This window comes from Accipiter gentilis, chromosome 23 (assembly GCF_929443795.1).
Source record: "Accipiter gentilis chromosome 23, bAccGen1.1, whole genome shotgun sequence".
NCBI lineage: Eukaryota > Metazoa > Chordata > Aves > Accipitriformes > Accipitridae > Astur > Astur gentilis.
The window spans coordinates 23,883,053-23,905,711 of NC_064902.1; the positions used below are offsets into that span (position 1 = coordinate 23,883,053).

At 42.8% G+C, this 22,659-nt stretch overlaps 1 protein-coding gene across 1 annotated transcript in view; it reads left to right on the forward strand.

The window, feature by feature from the left end:
• GRM7 (glutamate metabotropic receptor 7) overlaps positions 1 to 22,659 on the forward strand; it is a 307,513-nt gene that overhangs the window by 256,832 nt on the left and 28,022 nt on the right. Inside the window, exon 9 of the mRNA XM_049826946.1 lies at positions 19,532 to 19,778. Within this exon, the coding sequence (XP_049682903.1) occupies positions 19,532 to 19,778 (247 nt within the window). The remainder of the gene's footprint in view (positions 1 to 19,531; positions 19,779 to 22,659) is intronic.

Genomic DNA, 22,659 nt, shown 5'->3' on the forward strand with positions numbered 1-22,659 from the left:
GCTTTATTAAAGTAAACTTCCCTGTGGGAGCAGGACTGGCTTGATTTGATTGCGATCATACACACAGAAAAATTCCTCCTTTGGATGCTTTTTCTCCCCTGAGGCCCAGGGCTTGCATTCGCTGACAGAAGGTGTAGTTTTTCACAAATTCAGCCTTGTATTTACAAGCTTCCTTGTGGCTTCCTCATGCAGAGATAAGGGAACTGCTTTGGTACTCAACATTTATTTCTTGATACATAATAAGGGATAGAAGACAGTAAATAAATCTCAGTTAAGTATAAAAGCAGGTATGCTGTGCAGCTATGAAGACAGCAATAAACAGCGTTTGGCTTTTTTATCCTGTCAAAAATATATTTAATAAGATATAGATGCAGAATAGGGTCTGTGGGCCATTAACTTTTGTCAGGTCATGGATTGGTTAAACGTGTGAGGTGATTTGGCTTAAAGCTCAGGTTTTTCTCATCCTGTAATATTCTAGATTGCTTTCTGTATAAATACCCCAATGAAACTGCTGATAAGGAGCTCTAAATAATTCATAGTGATTTGTAATGTTATCTCTCAGGTATGATGTGTAGGAGTTAATTTCAGAGTTAACTTGGAGCTGGTAACGAGGAATTGTGAGCTGTCACACAGTGATAAAGGATGCAGCAGGATGCGGTATCACCTCGTTAGACCATATTGGAAAATGGTTTGGATATTGCTGTAAATTGTCATTGCAGCATCAGACTTGAGACAGAGACTCAGTTTATTCTTACAATAAAATAAATGTAGCATTTGATAATTAAGAGAGGAAGCTCTTTCCTGATGCTCTGGATTAGTGTTGGTATGCATGGATACCTCCTGACAGTATGGGGGATCGTGGAATGACTGGAATTTGGCAGGCCCTAAAATGATAGAGTTTTTGTAATTAAATCTCATTTAAATGAGCACCTAAATCATCTTGTATTCTGGGATTACCCATTCCCAATTTAGCATAACAATAAACGCCCATCTGCATGTCACAGAAACCCAAGGATTGCGTAAACCACAAAGCAAGCTCGCTCCAGTTTATGAATTATGATAGATTGAGCAGTTGCCGTGGCAACAGTTTGTTCTAATTGTGAAACATTAGTAGCAACAAGAATTGGATGGCTCAAGTCATTTAGTTAATTAAATGCAAACTTGGACAGCTCTGAAGGAATAACAGAGAAAATTAACACCTACTAGTGCACACCTATAAAACGTGAACAATTTGTCTGAAAAAAAAATAATCACAAAGCGTTTCTCTATTCTTGACGTGTCTTTCCTGGCTTTGCGTGTTTCCCTGCGGGATGCAGTGTGATTTATTCTGAAGTGCTTGCCAAGGTGCAGCGTGAGGGGTCGGGGAAGCCTGTTGTCTGGATCAGGGCAGCGTTGGACCTCGGCTGGGGAACGCGACTCGGAGCGACTGCGCCGGGCGAGGGGACAGGGGCTTGTAACGGAGAGGGCTGGCACAAACCTTTCTGTATTCACACGAGTTCATCTGAGCGTCGGAGAAAGCCCAGTCTGGTTTTCGGAAAGGAAGGTGCTGGGGTTTGCTGGCAGAATTTAAGGGTTGCTCCTGGGGGTAAACTGTCTGGGTTCACCCTTCTTGCAGGGACGGTTGGCTTGAGCTGTTGGCAGCAACCATGCATGGGCGACACCTGCGTGGGGCTTTGTTTGCTGCCCACATCCCATGTCTGAAATCCTTCTTTTTTTTCTTTTTTTCTTTTTTTTTTTTTAGGGGGCGGGAGAATGTTGGGGTTTTGTTTGGGGGGGGGGGGGGGTTGAGGGTGGAAAACTTTCAGTATACTGCTACCACTGTCAAAACAATACAGTTTGACCTTTGACCATTCTGCAGTTACGGAGGAATCTAGTCTTTTGAGAACCAATATATCAAGACAGAGCAAAGGCAAAAATATTTTGGTCTCCCTGTGCAATTTTCTGCCCCTGAGTAACTCCGGTGGGGTTGCACTGCAGGACGGGGGCTTGTGTCCTCAGGAACAGCAGAAACTTTTCTCCCTGCGGACTGGGAAAATGGAGATTATGTGAAGAAGCCCATTAGTTTTGGCTGCTTCACAAGCCCTGCGAAGACAGGAGTCCAGGCACAGCTTTTCAGGCTGCTTTCTGAAGCAGACTCATGCTCCAGTGTTTTGCTTTGCCCACAGAAGCTTTTGAGAAATTAGGCTCCATAAAAATAGTGAGGGAGGTATCCTCAGGTAACTCACAGAAAAGGAAACGTTTAAACTTTTTTTTTTTTTTTTTTTTTTTTTTTTTTAATATAAGGAATTATTTTTCTTTATTTTGCCAGGATTTATATTCCTAATGATGGCTGGTCAGGAATGAAGGTTTTGCTGCCTTATCCTCATGTGAATCCAACCATTCTTTTAAGCAGCTCTAACACGCTCTCTGTTCACTTTTACACTTTAGAAAATAAAATTATTATCATGCCAATAAATAAATCAGAGCCTAGTTAAAGTAACTGATGGGCTGGAATTGCAGACTGATCTTTGCACTTGAATGCAACCTTCAGATCCCAAAACACATTCAAACTGCATGGTCACATACACTCTCTGTGCAACACTGTGATGGCATTGTTAAACAGAAAGGACACTTCCAAAACGAAGTTTGTTTCTAAGTAGCAAAAGCAATATGGAAATGCTCTGTTTTAAATAATAATTACATTATAATTTAAAAAGTCAGTGAAAAGTTGGCTTGCTTTATATATATGTCAGTGCTTTTTAATAACCAGTGTTCTACTCTAAAGGTCTTTAAAGAGAAGTAATATGTGTAGGATTAGCCTTTTTCTTCCCCTCTCTTCCGCTGACACCAGCTTGCACTTTGAATTCCCCTGAAGGTCTCCAAGCAGAATTAGGTCTTACTTTGTATGCAAATATATGGAATATATTCTCAGTATTCTGAGTCAAACCTCACTGACATTGCAAGATTCCCATTGACTTTTCTGGGGTTTATAGCAGGGCCACAGCGATGGAGGAAACGAGATGACCGTAATTAGCATGGGAACAGGCAGGGCTGTTGCCATAGTTCAGTTCTTAGATGTGTTAGAGGGGCAAGGTATTTTTTTCTGGGATTGGTTTGAGGTTTTGCACACCGGTTGTTCTTGTGTAGAGGAATATGTGGTTGCTTCAACAAGCCACATGGAAGGGTTAGACGGAGGCCAGGTGGAGTCTGCTCTGAGATAAAAGGTCAGGTAGGGACAGAACGAGTGTGTCCATGAAATAGATGCTCCCAGAAATGAATACCCTGGAGCCAGTAGAATTATGAGGAAATCAAATAAATTCTCCAGACAGTGTTCGCAGACCTGGTGAAGCAGGTGAAATAACTCTCCAGCGGTTGTGTAGCATGGCAGCGTGTTACTTCAGTCCTATTTGGGTGCAACCTCCCAGAAATCTCTTCAACAGATCAAAAGAGAGTATCACCAGCACGTATGTTCAGAATTGTATAATTATTGAGGATATGACATCCAGCTGTGTAGGAGAATAAGTCTTGTTCTTCTGGGTGGGGCAGGGGATTTTTATTTGGAGGGGAGATGGTTTGGGCTGGGTTTTTTTGTAAGCCCGGTGTGTCAGTAGATCAAGGAGGTTCTGTTGCTGAAGAGACTGGATGCGAAGGGAATCCATTAACTGGACTGTCTCAGAAAAAGAGCAATTTTATTTCAGAGAATGCCTTCCAACTGGGTGAAAGTGACTGGATATAAATAAAACATTCATATGGCTGGATCAGGGGAGACAAAATTGAAGGTGAAAGGACAGAAAAAAATTTTGACACTCGCTCTATAAAATGAATCTTCTGCGTGGAGCCCTGCTTTTCATTAGGAGCATAGCATGGGCTGAAATACCTTCTGGTTTTTTCCTTCTTAAGACTCTGAATTGACAGCTCAGGAAAACCTAGCCTCCACAGGGTAGGATCAGCATGGGCACCGTGCATGCACTTTGTCCTTTCCAGCCCCATCCGAACCCCCAGTGAAACCTGGAGAAACACCCTCCTGGAGTGCGGCCAGAGATTGGCCCCTTTTGTAAGGGTGGTTTGGGGCTTGCCTTTTTTCTTTTGCTTTTTTGTTCCCCGCAGTATTAGCTTACTAGGCTACTGTGTGTGATTATAAAAATGCTTATATTTATTTTGGATTATAAATTTAATTTTGCAAGACCTGAATAAGTTACTTGAAAGGGCTGCTTGCTGTCATAATGTAAGGCTGACTGATTTACTGTGCAATAAAAATAAAGAAAATTGCAAAACCCAAAATGGTTAACAGCATATAGTGGGGAGAAAACCATTAGGGCATTTGCGCCTCTCTTATTTTCAGGCTATGAATAATTTTGGCAATATTTTTCAGTGCTGTCAAGGCAAAGCAGCAGTTCATATCAGCTGCATTCGCAGATGTTTCATTGCCATGACAACCTTGTGCAGATACATGAGCTGCTGTTGACTGTCAAGCCCGTCGTCAGTTGTGACCTGCAGCTTGACAAAGGAGCCTACCTGCATTAATACATACTATGTTATCTCATTTGCACGCACTGATAAAAGTATACGAGGTGTAAAGAGCCAACCTGTGAACTAAAGGGAGTTTTAGAAGCTCCTGCTGTCTCTGGGCTTCCATCTTGCTTTTCCTTAGAGGATGATTCTTCATGTTTTGAGATGCTTCGCACCTTGTCTCATGCAGCTTCCAAAAGGCTCCATGTAGCTCCCTGCAAAGGATGGAAGAGAACTGTTTGATCCTTCTGGCATGTGTAGCCCGATAAGTTATCTCAATGAGGTCAGAATATGTTTACCGTGGCAGGTCTGTTTTCGTCCTAAGCCGCAAGGTCCATGAGAAGGTGCACACTGTGGTGTGCCTGGAGCTTTTCAGTCCTTCTGAGTGCTCAACATGTGGCACCTCGGAAGGGCTGTGACTTTCTGAAAGCCCAAAGGCTGGGGGTCAGATGGCCTGTGCGGGGGGGAGGTTAAGCTGTAGGCCCCAAAATACAAGACCGCTGATCGCTTTTTGGATGCTGTAAGTTGTGTATTTAGATTGGCTGAAGAGAAGGTCAGTAGAAGTTTTACTTCAGTGCTGACAGAAGGTTTACTCCCAACCAAGAAGATCTGCTTCCAAATAAATAGAAAGGTCATTCAGTTACTTTTCCACATTTATTTGTACTTCCCGCATAGAGAAAGAAACGGCGCACGAAGATCTTCTATGAAGGCCAATCTAGTTCGCTAGCTTGTGCACTGTAGGGGAGAAATCAGGCATGTGGATGCTCCAGTTGCTGTCTTCTCTGACTGCAGGTGGGAGAGACCTGCAGCACCTTGCATCTCCATTCTGATCACACATAACCAACAGTTTCTATGTTGCTCCTAAGGGCCATACTATTACAGCAATGCTAAAATAGGCATATTTTATTTATATATGCCTATTTCAGCATTGCTGTACTAGTATGGTATCTATGTAACCTTAGCCCAAGCCAGTGTTGTAAGGACATAAACATTTTTGCTTCACCAGAGAAAAGTAACATTTAACAAGAAGTGAAAATGAGACTTACTTGTAATTATTATTCTGCAGCTTCGATTTTTAGAATTTGAGAAATTAGCGTGTGTTATTAGCATGCTTCAGTGGTTATTTCAGGTAATTTCTCATTTCAGTCATTTTGTGTTCCCCTGTGAATCCAGCCATACATGAAAGCTGTAGCTCGTGGGCCATGTCATTACTACAAAATGACGCTCTGGGCTTCACATCTCAGTCTGATGCGCTCTTTCAGCAGGACGTCACGTAGCCTCAGGCAACTGATGCTTCGTACATCTGTATTTCTCTTTGTCGAAAGTCTCTGCACTTAGTACGTCGTGTGATACGCAAGCACCAGTTTGTGGTACAATTTTCTGAAGACGTTTTCTCTGCATGCGTAAGTGTTTGAGCTGCAGTGATGAGCGTTGGACACATCTTCACTGGCAGTGTAGGATGGTCTCCACTGCGGCCGTGCTTAGATGCTTTCTCTTCGTTTTCTCCAAACTTTGGGTGTTGTACTCCAGGGAAAGGCATCTCCAGTGTGGGAAGACAGATAAACCTAATCATGGCTTCAGGTTTTCCTGTTGTGAGTAATAAATGCCAGCACCTCTTTCGGTCTGACAGAGACCTCTTCTAAGAACATTAATGTCTTAGACTGGTGATCAGAGAGGTTTACCTTAACATGCTATTGGTGTGAGATTAAACATCTAAAATTGTTTTTTTAAAAAAGAAACTTTTTCTTTTTCTTGAACTATTTATTAACACCATCTATCCTGAATGACTGCAAAGTAAAATTCTAGAAAGCTAGACAGCTTCTCTGAGTGAAAGTTTCTTTAAAATTGTTTTATTATGCATAACTATTTATGAGGGCCATAATATTTTCAGTTCCCCATCTACTTGCCCATCTATATGTTTACTTATACACACATTAGCTTGCAGTTTTTTCATCTTTTTATAATCAATACCGTTCACTGAATATTCACTCTTGCTTATTCATCCATCTAATGTAAATGGAATGGTCTTGAAATCGTTTGGCCTGAGTTTATTTTCTATTCAGGAATACATTAATTGTGCAATAGCTTTGCCTCATGTTCACTCAGCAGCTATTTGGTAAGGAAAAACTGTAAGTGTGGTAAGGCTATCTGGACTCTACCATTACGAGCAATATTTGATCCCTAAGATACTTCTGGGAAGTTCAGGGCCTTGCAATGGCCATTTCTGCTGTGCTGGTGTCCCACTGGATGGCCAGCATTTCCCCAAAGGAGTGCATTTTAACACTTCCATAAATTTTCTCTTGAAAACTAAGGCTAGAAGATAGGGATTTGGGTAATTGCAGATACTGTATTGCCTGAACAGAGTCGGTTCGTGATCAGACCTTCTCAAATCCCGAAATTCAGGGTGAGGGTTTGAGCGTGCCCGCTGTTGGCATCCCCTTCCTGGGAGACCTCCCGAGGCGCCTGCTCGTCCCGCGGCTCCGGGGCCATACCCGGCCGGAGAGATCCCTGGTGCTGAGGCGGTACCCAGCGCTGGGCAGTGCGTGCGAGCACACCGGGCTACAGAGACACAGCCGTGGCAGTCAGACGATCCCCGCTTTATTTGCTCAGAATCTCAAACCGAGCATTGCAGGGTTTTTTCTTCTCCTTTTACATTGAATTATTCAGTAGTTGAAGTGAGTAAAATTAAAGATTTCTAGACTAGTGATGTTTGGAGTATAAGAAGGATAGCAAAATCTATTTCATTTGAACTCTAATCTCTGGTCATGTATAAAATGAATAAAATGCAATAAGTGTGGAGAAATATGATTTATAACAGCAGCTGAAGTCTGGCACTGAATACCCTAAAATGCCAAGATTGTATGTCAGTCAATTTAGCAGTGCAGCGGTGAAGGTGAAGAATGAAATGAAGGCTTGCTTTTTTTTTTCTTTTTTTTTTTTGAAAAAGTGACAGATGAAGAATTATTTCTAGCTCAAAAAAGCTAAGTGCTCAGCCAGTGAGAGAGGGAAAAGCCATTATTTTAATAATAGAAGTTGGGGATGTACATTACTTCTGTTGCACTTTGTGTTTGTCTCTTTTAGTGATGTGTAACTTATTTTATAGCTATTATAACAAACACGAATGTCAAGCAAGAGATATTAGACAGTTCTGAGGATTGATAATGGGATTTCTTGAGCTATTCACTTCTGTCTGTGCTTGAAATACAGCCAAACTCAGCTGTGACTGAAATTTCTTAGCACCTGAAGACCCCTTAGTGACCCAAGCGAAATGATTTGCTGGGTCTCGGGACACTCCTATTGTGGACAGACCTCTGCGCTGGTTAACAGCACACAGCTGAGATCCCTGTGGGAAAACTTCATCCATTTCAAATTCTTATGTCCGTCAGCTCACAGATGTGGAATTAGCATAGAAGAAAACTGTAAGAAGAGGTACGTGCAGCTGTTTCCCAGCTCTCCATCGCCATTACCTGCGTGAACAGGTACAGGACCAGGAGGGCTCACCCTCGCTGTGACCTGGACGTGGTTCGCAGCTTTGCCCCCATCCCTGGCTGCCCACCCACCACCCCCGGTTCTGCAGCAGGACACGCGTTTCTCATCACCGTGCCAGGGACAGCAGCATTGCAGAGCAGTACTGCGTGTCCAGAAGCAAACAAACAGAGCAGATGAACCCAAAAGGAGACAGAACTTCGTCTTATTTCAGTGGTGGAGAGGCATGGACCTTGCTTCAAACACTACTGTCCTTGCAAGAAAATTTTTTTGCTGGCACATCCTTCTGTGCCAAATTTCTCCTTCAAAGAGACAACAAAATTCAGAAATCCTCGTAAAGTCAGTTCCAGGGAGTCGCCAGTTCGAAACAACTTTAATCCATTGTTGACTTAAGCCAGGACCATCACTGTTCATTTCTTCACTGAGCAAATCCCAAATGATTCTAAGTAGTTCATGGGCATCTTTATTGTCTCTGTAACTGATACAGAAAGAAAAGACAGCTCTTTTTTCCAGGGGATGTGGAATCTCTGCCGAATATAGTCTGCATAAAGCATTTGACTTGTGGGATTGTCTTTGATACAGCTTCAATTTCTCTTTTAGCCATTTGATGCCCTTTGAAAGCAGCAACATGCTTTTCCATTGCTGCTCTGTCCAATTATCTGAATAATTTAATTTCCTTCTAGATAAGCTGCTAGAGTTTCTCTCAGGCTGGAGAGACAAAATTCCTCCTCCTTCTGTATCTGCATCATAACCCTCAGAGCAAGTGCTTTAACATTTGGTATTTTGAATTATCATACAAGTTAAGGATATAATCCATAAATATTTATTTTTTTCTGATGTATGCAAATTTCTTGCATAAGGAAGTTCTTATTATAAGGGAACAAGCTGTATAAAATATTGAGCTCGAATAGCGAAAATATATTTAAAATATGTACATTTACTTCATCTTTACTCTGCATGTTTGCCAGTGCAATGCAAGATGAAAAACTAGATGTGTCGGATGCTCTTAGGACATGAAAATTTAAGTTGGATTTGGCAGTGTGACACTAGAAGGAACAGTTTTATAGTGCAGGCAGAGGGAATTGGAAATTAGTCCTTGTAGACCTGTTTACGGCTGTACTGTCTGCCTTTGCATTTGGCCTCTGCAGGTGGTAATCTTTCAGAATATGACCCCAATTTTCCCTTTGGTATGCTAAGCCTCCTGCTGCTAAGAAACATATTGAAACATAATTCATCACACCCATTACCTGCATAGCTCTGGTGTATAACGTGGTCACTGCCGAGCTAGTAAACCACCGGGAGCAGTGAACGTGATGGCGTTCGTAAGCACGTCTAAGGGTTTATCAACATTATCACACTCTTGCTCTTTCTCCCAGCATGATACCTGTGCATTGGTGTCTGTCATGTCTTACTGTATCGTAAGGAGGGAGCGAGATCCCATCTGGCATGTTTGCAACAAGGCGAATGTCACGGCTCTGGGCACGTTCTTCTCCCAGACCTCTGTACTTCATGATGTGACTTAAAGCAACTTTTCAGAACGTCACAAGCTGTCGTCAGGTGGCCAGAAATATCAGATCTGACATCAAAGCTTGCTTTAGCATCAGCGGTTTCTTAGGGCAGAGGAGAAGCCCTGTGTCTGAAGCAGCCGTGGTTGCTCTGCGGGTCGCCTTTGCTGTTCGCGGCGCGTGTGCCGTCCTGCGAGCGATGGTGATGCTTCTTGCGCGCACACGAGACGTGGCCGTCCTCGTCGCTGTGAGCTGGGGCGAGAGTCATCCCTCGCCCCCAACGACACGTGCCGGGGAGGGGACGGAGGTGGAGGTGGGCTGAGGGGAGGCGGGGGGGGCGCGGGGCCGAGGGCCCTGGGGGGGCACAGGCTTGCAGAGTGCTGGGCGCGAACACGGACCTTTCACAGCTGAACAATTAAGGTAACCGTGAGGGGTTTGCGCTTCTGTTTAGAAACGCCGTTTGTGGGAACTTGGTATGGGTCCTGAGGTGAGGTGGGCTTGGAGCGATGATGGTGACATCTCCGGGAGCATCCAGCTCCTTGGTTTGACTTTGATTTTGCCCTCAGCAAGTCAGTCTTTTAGATGCGTCTATGTGAGGCGTTCTCATTTTATTGGTATAAATACTGACATTGCAACTTCAACCAATTGCTGTCATAGGCATCACGGCTACATGGATGCTTCAGGAAAGCGCCCGTGAAAGTCCCCGTGTGAGCTGTTGAAGCCACGTGCCATGCAGGGACTGCTGCCTTTCAGGGGGTCCTGCTCCATTGCGGTAGTTTCTAAGGGCTCTCCGGGTAAAGTAGAAAGATCTTCTTTGCCTCTCTGCAGGTATTTTTTGAAGCCGGTGCATGTCAGAGAGAAGACCGTATCGGTAGAGTAGGTTGCATTGCATCATTGTGGTCAATGGAGATGCACGTTTGCCACAGGTTGAAAGGGTGTCTGAGGCCATCTCGGTGTAAAGGTCCCCGCAGTGAGGGTCCGTGCACGCTTGCATTCCTGTCGGCCCTTGTACCCCCGGGGAGAGCTGGCCAGTGATGCCTTCAATGGGCTACCATTGCCCAGCCCAAACTCCACGCCACGTGTTGCACTTACTGCTCCCATGGCAGCAGACAGACACTGAATTTTAATCCCTCCCAGAACTAGAGCAGGACTGGGCAATAGTGAATGGTTATTTATAGTCCTCGAAGCCAACGTTTACAGAAGTAATTCTTCGACTGAGTCTCCCGTGTACAGGACAACTGAATATTGTCATTAAATGCAATATTTCCTGCTAACGGCCACTTTGCTTTTGGTCACCTTTGGAGATGAAATTGTGGAAACTTAGCTGATGAGTCTATGTTGCAGTGTATATAGCATGTGAGGCTTGGCTAGTTTCCTGAAGAGATTAATACCATTTTGTTTTCTGCTTCAACGGTGGCGATTCTTCAGATCAGAATCTTTTCTTAGCTCCCCCCTTGTTCTCTTAGTAGGAATAATAGTTGTTTCTGGTTAAGAAACTTATCCAGGCACACAATGTTTTTGTGATGGTCTATTAGTTGTTACTTCTGTAGTTTATTTGGAACTCTAAATTTCTGGTTTGTAAGGATAAACACAGAGATTGCATCTAAAAAAAGCACGGAACAGTCTGTGATATTTAGTCATTTTCTTGTGAGCAAAGAAAAAAAGCCTTCAAAGGCCTATGAACCTGTTGGAAGAAAGAGTTGTCTTAAACTGCCCTAACAAAAAAATTAATTTAAAAGGCAAAATGTTTCTCCCCACCTGTATGAGAAGGTTTTCTTCTGGGCTTACCAAATTCCCCACTGTTCTGCTTCTAGTGTGCTGTACCGGTGGCAGGGAGCCTGGCCAGGGGTTCAGGTTCTACAGCCCCTCTCGTGGTGGCAGCTCTGCAGTAATAAGATAAATATTTTTGCTCCCATCACTGGATTTCAGCGCTGTGCTGATATGAGCTCTTGCTTAGTGAGGGCCAGCAGAGAGCTGATGACCTCTTGAAAGAGTGAGATGTGGTTGTTATTACTGGGTATAAAAGAAAAGTAATTTGGGGAGCTACTTTCCAAACTTTAATCTTCTTTACTTTCACATCTTGGAGGGAACTGTGATGTTACTCTCTGGGTGCTTGCTGTTCCTGTGGAACTATTCTTGTTTTTCCATTACGCTGAAATATACCCACTAAGTTAACCTGCATTTTTTTCTGATCTACCAGATGTAATATTGTGAGAATTTCCAAAGGACACTAACTTAATAGACCAACTATTTTCACTGATGAAAGCCATCCAACCTCAGGTCTAGCCGCAGCCAGCTGGTAAAATGATTCCTGCCAGGCACACAAAGCTCCGTGTTGAGCTGTAGAACAAACATGGGGTTTAGCTTGAAAATCAGCTTGGGAAAAACTAAAAAGAAAATGTCATGGAGCTGCACACGTGCCCCAAAGCCCACGTGTCCCACATGCCGTGCGTAGCCCTGCGTGCCGGGGACGCGCAGCCTGTCCGCCGAGCCTGGCCTCGGCACCGGGAGCAGCCCTGGTGGGGATGTTTGTGAGTATTGTGTGTTTGATAAGCCGCCCTGGGGCTGTCAGCCTGCAAAACAACCAATCGTTAAAGGGAAATTTTCTGAAACTAAAATCCCATCATTTCCTTCAGTGTCACCTTTCATATAATTACTAAGCACAGAATTTATAATTAAATGGTATGACTGATTCTGTGACATTCCCATAGACTTTTCACAAAGGCTATTTGCGTGCCTTGCTATTTTGTACAGTAATAACTGCAATCAGCATAACTACTATGATTTGTTTATCAAACGTCCCTTGGGTAGCATCCGTTGTCATCTGTAAAACTTGGTGAGCATCACAATTTATGTGCCGTTGCCTGTCTCACGTTGCTGTTGAGTTGTGTTTCTGAAGCATCGCTGATGCTCACCTCTGGAGAGGAGCACAGTTGTTTTCCACACGCTGTGAAAAGTACACACCAAACGGTACAACAGCACAGATGACAGGCAAAAATCTGTAAAGATCTTACAAAGGAAGTAGGCATTGTATCTTCACAACAAAGATCAAAGGGCATACTTATTGGCAATGGAATTAACAGGCTGAAAACTGAGGAGAAAAGAGTGTATTAAATAATCATCCATGAATGAAGAGACTCCTGAGGAACAAGCACATGTGATCATCTAGTTGATGGCTGTATCGTAGCACCTGTGTACCAGGAGACCAAATTAAAGCAGCACAGAGAACCCTGGTTTAACATCACAGCACCTGACTGCTTGACATTGCAACCTTTAGAGTTTGTCATAAGTATAGAGTGGGTGTGTTGGCATGCGCATGTATTTTTTGCCTATAAAATATTCAAATGCTATAAAAGTATGATGAACTACTGATACAGTGTGGATTACATTAATACCATTAGGAGCAGTAGGTTAGAAGAGCGGATGAGTGCTATAGTCGCCGTCTCTCATCTATTAAGTGACCTCCTGCCACTGGAAATCTCTGTCTTTTGGATTGTTTGCCAGATGTTTGCCCCTTTTGTGCAGAATGCTGGAGCCTCATGTCCACAGGGGGGGCAGGGGGTGGTTCTGGTGTTTGGGGTTTTTTTCCAAAATAATGTTAGCTTAAAAGAAAGGGAAACCACTTTCTCTAAGCACTACTAAAACCCTAAAACCTTCTAATCTAGGAAAAGAGTTTTGGGTTTTCTCAAACTGTTCTATTCTCCAAAGGTCACTGCTAAATGACAGCTTGAGCAGATTATGATGCTTAAAAGGATGGGGATGGAGGCAGGGGTCCTGGAAGTCGTCAGGAGATAAGCTTCAGGGCGGTGTGGTATTATCTGCAGTTGAACTGGTACCATCCAAGTGAAGAAAGTGAGCGTATGTCTGTATCTGCGGGAGCCGGTGGCGGGAACCTGGGATGTGCATGGGCTGCTGGAAAGCCTCAGTGGGGCATGAAAAGAGGATTACTGAGCCAGGTCAGTAAAGAGAGCTGACAGGACTGCTTCACACATAATATTTTATATTTCTCAGACAACAGAAGTGTACAATCCTTGTGGAAAGACATGGTTGCCTGGGTAAAGTCGCTGTTGCCTGAAACTTCCATAAATCAAGCTGTCTAAGGAAATGAGAACGGCGTTTGCTTTTGCAGCTGGTTTTTGTTTTTCAGTTGAGGGTATGGTGCTGCCAAAAGGAGGGGGTCGCACTGGAGGACCTTCACCCCCCACGTAGCCCATGCAGGGCTGTGGCCGCAGCCTGCCCGCCCTGCCACGCAGAGCCGCGGTTGGAGGGGCAGAAAGGGTCCCCAAAGGGATGCAAGCAGCTGCTGATTCTTCAGTCTCTCTTGAATTAGCGTAGTGTTAGGAGTGCTTTGCGACTGGAGATTTTTGTATGGTGACACCCGCCCTGGGTCCTGGCCGTAGGCCACCGTAATAACAGCTGGCGTTGCTCTATGAGAAATGCGATGTAGCCCCTTGCAGCGGTTTGGGTAACGAAAGGCCAACACCTTTGTTGGAGGTAGACGGGCAGTGCTGTCCTTCCAAAGCAAAGCCGATTTAAAGTCAAAGTACAAGAAGCACAGGTTTCGGTGGAAAACAGGTATTTTCCTTTCTTAATTTGCCTTTAAAATGATGTGGTAACTTTGGTGGGTAGGGGCATTAGACACTAAAATGTCTGAGAACACATTTATATTCCAGTCTTTTTACTTTCCATATCTTTGCAAACATATAATGCAGTGGAAGCAAATTTTAATTTTTATTAAAAAATGTTTCTCATTCTTATATTTGCACAACATAATGTAGAGAATGAGATTAAATCTTAAGATGACCTGGAAGAGTATTCCGGGAGATTTATTAACTGTCTACTTCATATGTGAGAACACTTGTTTTAATTCCCATATAAAAGTGAGACAAATTGGTCTGTGATAACACAAGTCCAAAAATATCTCAAGTTACCACTTTGTTTCCATATTACAAAATAACACAATTCACTGCATAATTAGAAAGCTGAATTAGATAAAAGGAGAGTTGTTCCTGATTAGTCTGCGAATGCAAAGCATTAGCCTACAAAAATTATTTCTGACTCCTAAAGAGACTTTGCTAAGATCTGCAGCTATAAGTTCAGTTATTATGGCCCAGCAGTTGGAAATCAGTCCCCTGGGTTAGCAAAGAACAAAAGGTCTGATCCTGCAGTTCTTTACTTCTGAGAGTAATCCTAGCTCATGCAAAATTGTCCATTGATATAATTTGTTCTATAAAAATTGCTGGTTATTAGATGTGTGTATTCAAGACCAGTCTAATTTTCTCTCAAGGTTTTGAAGGTAACTTTTGTCATTTGCATGAATACAGCAAGAATCTGGAAAACATAGAAATCTAAAATTCAAATGGAAATCATTTATGTAAAATAAATTATAAAATCTAGGTGCCTTTGCATGTGAATGATATCTTCAGGATTGAGTTTTCTCCAATGCACTGCTTCAAAGTCTGATGGTTTTGTAACTGCAGTGTGTTAAGCTTGAGTTAAAAATCGACAAAATTCAGAGCATGCTTGAGAGAGAGAAGGAGAGAGATGTGACTGAGGATGACCCTCCAGACTGACTTTGTCCTTATGTTGTAGCAAGCGTGGCTTCAAACCCTCCATGGGAGTGGGCTTGCAGAGACCAACACGTCATTCATTTTAGCAAGCTTTGATTTCCACTGGCAGTACTTTGCTCAATCCCAGTTCTCATTCATCAAGTTCGAGCATCTCTCACTAAATCTGCGTCTTAATTTCTTAATTTGCTATCAGGTTTGAAACTACCAGGTTCACCAGCCAGCAATAAAAGGCGTGCATGACTCCCATTGTCAGTTAAATCTTATCCTTTGTATTTTAAGTCACCCACCTGCATTCATCTAAAGCGCTTTCAGAGAGTTTATCAGAAGTGAAATAAGAAATGAAATAGTTTCACGTAAACTGCATTTTTACGTTTGACTGGTAAAGCCACAAAGCAGAGATAAAATACATAAAACTAAGGCTCTGCATAATAAGCATATCTATTAGTTTCCCTTATCTTTATAAAGCTCCCATTTGTCATGAGAAGCATTGTGTGTCACTCATCTTGCCTTGTTCTACAAAAGTTCTTTTCTCCCTTTCCTTTTATCTCCCATCAGCACTTGCAAGGTAGGAAACTTTGCTGGTGTGGTGCTGCAAAAGACCCCGTTGACTAAATAATTGTTTAACCTTCCACCCCTTAATAGCAGAAGGAAGTAAAAATTAATACCTGTGAGCACCTAGGTGAAAATGTTAATGGCACTCTGCCATTTTGCAATCACAGCAGCCCGGGATTAAGGGGAAAATGTTGGGTCAAACCATCCCCAGGGTAAGTCACCTCCAAGTAAGACCAGATCCTCAGCGGTGTAGCCCATGGAAAACCACGTAGGGAAGCCGCTGGCCGTAGCATGTGGCTGTGGAGGTGCTCGAGCACTCGGGAGCAATCTCCCGCGATGGCTCAGGAAACCTGTGCCCACCCACCCAAAACACCCGTGTCGAGAGCGATGGCTCAGAGGACAGCGAATGACTCCGGTGGTGGGGTTTTGCCGGGGGCTGATGGTACCTGCCAAACCACAAGCTCATCAAATGTAGGGACCCGGCTCCCGCGCGAGAGGAGGTGGCCTCAGTGCGGGTTGAGTGTCCTGTCCCAAAGGAGCTGTGCAAACAGGAGCCTCTTCTGCTCTTGGTGTGTACCGTCTTCACTTGTTCTTAGCTTCTCTTTCTGATAAGAAACGTTAGTATTGGATATCCCACTCATGAGCTGTTCCAAAATGCAGAAAATGCCACGCGTAGGTAACAAATACTTCTGCTGAGGACCCACTTGAAAACATCTTGCTGCAGAGCGCTTTAAAAGTAGCTCTTACTCAAAATGCATCTTTCCTTCTGCTTTTCTAGGATTTTTAGTTGCTGTCACACACAGCGTGTCTATGACATATGTCTATGAGTGTGGTGATACAAAGTTATTTTGTTTAACTGACAAGTTCATCAAAATTCCTATGGGGGGGAGCTGTTGTTTTCCACGCCGAAGAAGAAGTGGGATTTGGGTGGACAAAATCTGTAATCAAACATAAATATGCTATTTCTGTCTGTGGAACATAAACAAATAATGATGCGTGTCATGCTGGCAATGTTGTGCCATTAGGTTTTTTTTCACTTTTCCCCCTTGTGGTCCTAATTCCTGCTTTCTGTATAAAGGTTTTTATGTTCTCTAGGAAAGTGAATCAAGAGGTAGTTTCAAAATATTACTGTGCCTTTTTCACCATATGGCTACTCGAACAGCCTTTTTGCGAGTTCAAGTCATTTGAGATAACTGCTGATCAAAACACCACTTTGAAGTACCGATACATCTTCTGTAGATCTGACAAAGCTCTTCCCTGACACAGATCTTTTCTAACCTTGTAGCAATGTAGATCTCATTCAGTAACTCTGCTTAGTAGGAATTCCGTGCCTGTCAGGTTTAGTTACATATCTTGTATGTAGAAACAGGTAATTCTTATTAAACGTGTTACAGAGCTGCATCCTTTTCAGGCTAAACCAGAAGGACTGCAGACTTCATTTAAGGAAGGTTTCTTCCCAAGTGTCAGCAGAGAGTTGTGTGGTCTGAATACAGAGCTGGGAACCAGACAGTCCCTAGATGTAATGTAATTTGTCAAGTATGCAGTCCACAGCATCTTCCCAGCCTTTCGAGGTGTTGGTATCTGCAGCTCCTATAGCCATTGCAAGAGCTCTTTATAAAATAGAGATAATAATTATCTTACTTAGCAAGGATAGAAGCTGGTAGTAAGTTACAAACACTTTGAAGGGTATCTTCTTGTTTATCCTGCAGCCCTTAAATGTTATATTTTATATATGTAATTTCCAATTTTCAAAGAGCTATTCAATTTATTTAATAAATATTTAAGTCTGTGTTATTTATATCAATGCAAGGCACTTGACCCCAATTGAGTTACAGCTGATTTATGGGAACATAACTGAAAGGAGGATCAGCTCCAAGGAAGCAAATGCCTTGCAAACTGTCTGCTCTTTTAAATGTTCTTATAAGATAAATAGACGTAGTGTCTATGTATGTAGAAACAAAGGTGTAGAATATATATATTTGTAGTGTAACAACATTAAGCTGCAAGGTATAAGGTGAGGAGCAACCAGCCGGGTAGTAACCCCGCAGTGGAGAGCAGCAGGCAACTACACTACCTGACTGCAAAAAATAAACATCATGTTTCACAGCAGTGCTGTAAGATAAATTCTGAAAATAATCCTCCAGCTCCACACTCGGTTTGGATTATCACATCTTGGTGAAGCAGCGGATTGACAGCAGTGTCCAGGTCAGGGAGAGACGGAAGGACCCGAGATCTTCCCAGTGGCTGAAGTTAGGAGAAATTACCCCATTATTTGTCACGGACCAAGGGGCATCATGGTACATGCTGCTCTTTAAAAGTTCTCCAAAAGACAGCAACGATTTAAATATGTAGAAGGTGAAGGAAGGGCGTGGTGGCCACTTGCTCCCCGTGCCACCAGCGGAGGACAATTAGCAGCTCCGGTCAGGTCCAGATTGAATGTTTCGGAGACCTTTGCAAGAGTTTGCGCAGGAGGCTGCGAAACCTCCGTCAGAGGGTGGGTTTAGGACGTGGGTAGACAGGGTGACCTGTCAGAAGTTGTTCTGGTGTGAATGGCTTCTTCTTGGGCAGGCGTTTAGACGAGGTGACCCCTTGGGCTCCCTCCCAGCCTCAAGTGGTGTCGCTTGGCCCAGGGTATCCTTTCACAAGATGAGATGGGTTATGTCCCAGTGTCCTGACTTTGGCAAAATTTCTGACAAGAGCAGTGTCATTTCCTTCTGATAATGAGTAAATAGAAACTGAGAAAGCACTTTAGTTTTTGCATGTGTGCATCTGGCTGGTGACACATCCATGCACAGCATGTTTTTATGTTTTCTGTAAGGCATTTTATTGCTTCCAGTGGTGGTCTTAATCACTATGATAGCAACTGTTATGTAGATAGAACTAGCAAGTCTGGAGACATTCATGTTTTTCTAAAGATGGGGATTTGGAAATACCTGGGCAGAGTCAGCATTTTACTCTGCCATTATATTTATTCACGGAGTTTTTCCATCAGAAATTCAGAATGATTAGCACTGAATAGGAGGAGAACAGGAAATAGTGTTCTGAAGAAATCACCCTCAATGTGTAATGATTTTCTCATCTATATGGATTTACCGTATATTTAATTTTTGAAGAGGATCCACAGAGGCTTTGCTCCCTCTTCAGCTCCCTCACTCACACCTGTATTGTGCTGTCTCTGCGCTTTTTAACTTTTAACTATTTAACCTGATCCTCTTAAGTTGCGAGAATTGTTTATCTATTAAGTGTGTCCTCCGAAAAGATAATAAATTTTTAAAAAAGGAAAAAAAAAGGCTCTTCCACCACTGTATATTTGCAGAGTACATTTTTAAATCCTTGTGGTTTCTTTGAATACCCATCTCATGGGAGTACCTGTTCTCTGACTTGCATATATGCTATTTTTTCGTAATAAGCATAACTTAGTGTCATGAGCACACGAATCATTGTGTATTCTCTGCAAAGGTATTTCAATGAATTGTAGAGAATAATAGTAAAACCAAAAAAATCCCACCTTCCTCAAATTTTTTTTAAAAAGTAAGATTTTTTTACTAACCTCTATTATTACAGTTCCTCTTCTATAACTTACAGTAGACAGAAATTTAAATTTATACCAGCATTATTGAAATCCAAATCTGACCTTCACTCTTTAAGTAAACAAATGGAAGCTATACCATAAGCGTACAGCAGAAATTGTAATTGTTAAGGACACTGAAAGTTTCCAGCATTGAGTCTCCGAAGAGGCTGTCGATACCACAGGTAGCAAATGTGTGGTGGACCTCACGGGGGTTTGCAGTGCAAAGATCTCAGCTCACGTATCTTTGGTTGCAAACTCCTTAAAAAAGGCTTTTAAAGGGTTACTTAGTGTTTGAAGTACTGCAGCCTGCTTCCCAGTCATCTTATTTGTAATAGTGTCTCATGTGTTGTGTCTCCTAGCTCTACATACAAACTACCACACTTACAATATCCATGAACTTAAGTGCTTCAGTGGCCCTGGGGATGCTTTACATGCCGAAGGTGTACATCATCATCTTCCACCCTGAGCTAAACGTCCAGAAACGGAAACGCAGCTTCAAGGCTGTGGTCACAGCAGCGACCATGTCGTCACGGCTCTCGCACAAACCCAGCGACAGGCCCAACGGCGAAGCCAAAACAGAGCTGTGTGAGAACGTAGACCCAAACAGTAAGTACTGCTGCTCTTCTGTTCCTTGGCTGGCTGGGGGTTTTGGAGGCATTGACCAATACCTGAGGTTTAGGGTCTTCATACTATTTGGTCTTCTCAGTCAAAGATTTTTGATGTCTCGCATACTTTTTTTCCCCCCCCCCCCCCCAAATTCTCCATTTCCTCCTGCCTTTTTTGAGTTGTGCCAGTTGGCAGCAACTCCTTGCAAAACATTGGGTAGCTGTGAGTAACTCCTCCTCCTTTCCCTCCTCTGCGAGTGAGAGATCAGCAGCATCCTTGAGTACTGGACCCTTCAGCCTGGGTCAAACTCAAACCTTCCTAACCCTGGCAGGTACAGTTTCCAGGATGGATGGAGAGACAAGCACCAAAATAATTGATAACTCTGCTAACCTGAGTTATAATTTTGTTTCTTGCAAAGTTTCTTTGCAAAAATCTCACAATCCTTGAAGATTCCCATTTAAGGATTTTATCCGGTCCTAATGCAAATCTTGCCACTGCTTTAAAAGGAAAATAGATCGAAAAGATGCTTCCAGTTTCCTTAATGTGCATAGCATGGTATATTGTAGCACAAAATTACATACTGAGGCCATCAAATTTGATTTACATTTGAATCTGGAAGGAGTTGAGGAAGGAGGCAGCTGCACAACTTTGTAGCATATTGGAAAGGTTTAGGCATGTCTGCAGTTTTTATGAAAAACAGATCTGAATGTGGAGAAATGCCCTTTCCTTGCCCATGATCCGTTCATCCATTTGCTGCTGAAATCCCTGCCACTTCTTGTCTATTAACTGCTGTCTGAATATCTGCCTCAAAGCAGAAACTCTGCTGTCAAAGCAAAGTGGAAACAGCCAGCAAATTATTGACACAGCACTTTTCCTCCCTTTATTCACCCCTGGAGTATTTTTCTCTGATGTCTTATCATGCAGGTATACAAAACACATTCTAACTGGGAAAACAAAATTTGTCTTTGGAAACTGAACTATCTGAACTATGATTCTGACATAAGACAGCAAGGAAATGCTCCTCATAAATTAAGGGCCATATTATGCCTCCTCCAGTCATACTGAACAGAGCCCTCACTGCCAGAGGAAATAACTCTATTTCCCTCACTGGGGTATTGCCCAGCAAGAGTGAGAGCTGCAGAGCCCTCTGCCAAGTCCCATTTCTGCTGGGTAACGCAGGCCACGGTGAAGGAACCCCTTCCATCGTCTCTGCTCTCTACATCTGCCCCTCGCTGTGCTGCTGCTGCTGCTGCGGTCCAGCCCTCGGGTGTGCAGAGTCCGACCGCTCCTCCACGTGTTCGGGGAGGATTGCTTCTGGGATGGCCGGGTCGGAAAAGGCCTTTGAGGATGGAGGGAGAGAAGGAGGGAGGAGGGGAAGGGATTTGGAAAGGCAGCTGGGAAAGGGCAGGTGAGTGTGTGTTGCTGAACCGCATTTCGCAAGTTGCTGTTCTGGTCAAACGAGCTGGAATTAGTTTCTCCTCCAGAAAAAATCAAAATCTAAAAATTTCCACTCAGAAGACTTGAATAACGAGAAAAATATGAAAGTTCTGATGATTAAATGTTCAGTGTAGAAACAGAGGTAGACCCCCGTGGGAACAACAGCTTGCTGCTCTCCTGCTCCCGGTTTCCCCTCCTGGTCCCATTCTCCTGTGCTGCATCTTATTGCTGGTTTCAGACTTCTGAGAATATTTCCCCCCGCCAAAGAACAGTCAGATTTTTCCCTGGGAAGGAGATATCTTTATTAAAAAGAAAGATTGCTCACTTAAACCCCTGTATTTCTGATAAAATACAACATTTTTTTCATCCAGGACTATATACCAGAATATGTTTTTCCGAGGCAGGAAAAGTAAGGGACAGAATCCCCCATGCGTGCTGAGATCCATCAGGCTCTGCCTTAAGCATCCAGTCTTCAGTCCTGGTTTTGTTAACACTGATTTAAAGCTGGGGTGAAGTCCACGGGGAGCAAAACCTTCACAACTTCAAAATTAGTATGCGTGAGGGGAGAATGCTTTCTGTGAACTCGTTTGCTTACATGTAGGATTCTAACGCATATAAATTTGTTTGTTCAACCTAGCCAGTCAGGAAATGTGCAATAGTATTAATTTCTATGTCTTTCTCCAAGTACTGGGCTTTTAAATTTTTTATGCTTTGGAAAATAAATTTTCTTTTAAATCTTTTAATTTTTTATATATATAGTACCATATGTTCATATTATCAGCTGCACCTACTACTACTATTTCATTCCCTGGATATGTGTGTTGATAGAAATTATTAGAAAATCAAATGAAATAAACTACTGCTGTACTTACAGTATTTGCGTACATTTAGTCCCCGCGTAGGCTACTACAGCAGTTAATGGGCGTTTTCCTATAGCGTTCAATAGATTGTCAATCAACCCCATAATTAAGCAACATTCAGCATGTATGTCTATACAAGTAATTCATTGAATACCTGAACTGAGTTTCTTTTTTTTTTTTTAATTTGAATATTTTGTTTAAAAAAAAGTTTACAGTTCCATTTTTTAGGTGGAAAAATTGGGGGTTTTGAGCTCATTAATATGGTTTTCAATGTCATGCAAGCAAAACTCCCCAAACTTCATTTTCAGTGAAATTTTGAATATGGTATCCACAAATAAATAAGCTTTTGGTGTTTTCATCGCAATTCAACTTCAAAAAATATTTTATACAGTGGATGGATGGGGAAATTTTCAGAATTTTACCATTGGAAAGTAGGAAATGTGAATAAAAAGTTGCCCCAGATGCTTGCATCTGTGCTAGGAGCATTTTCAAAGATCTCAAATATCTTCTTTCAAAAGAAAACAAAAAGAATGTCGTTTCAGTATCTCTCTTTTTAAAACTGGTGTCGATCCACTACGGACGGC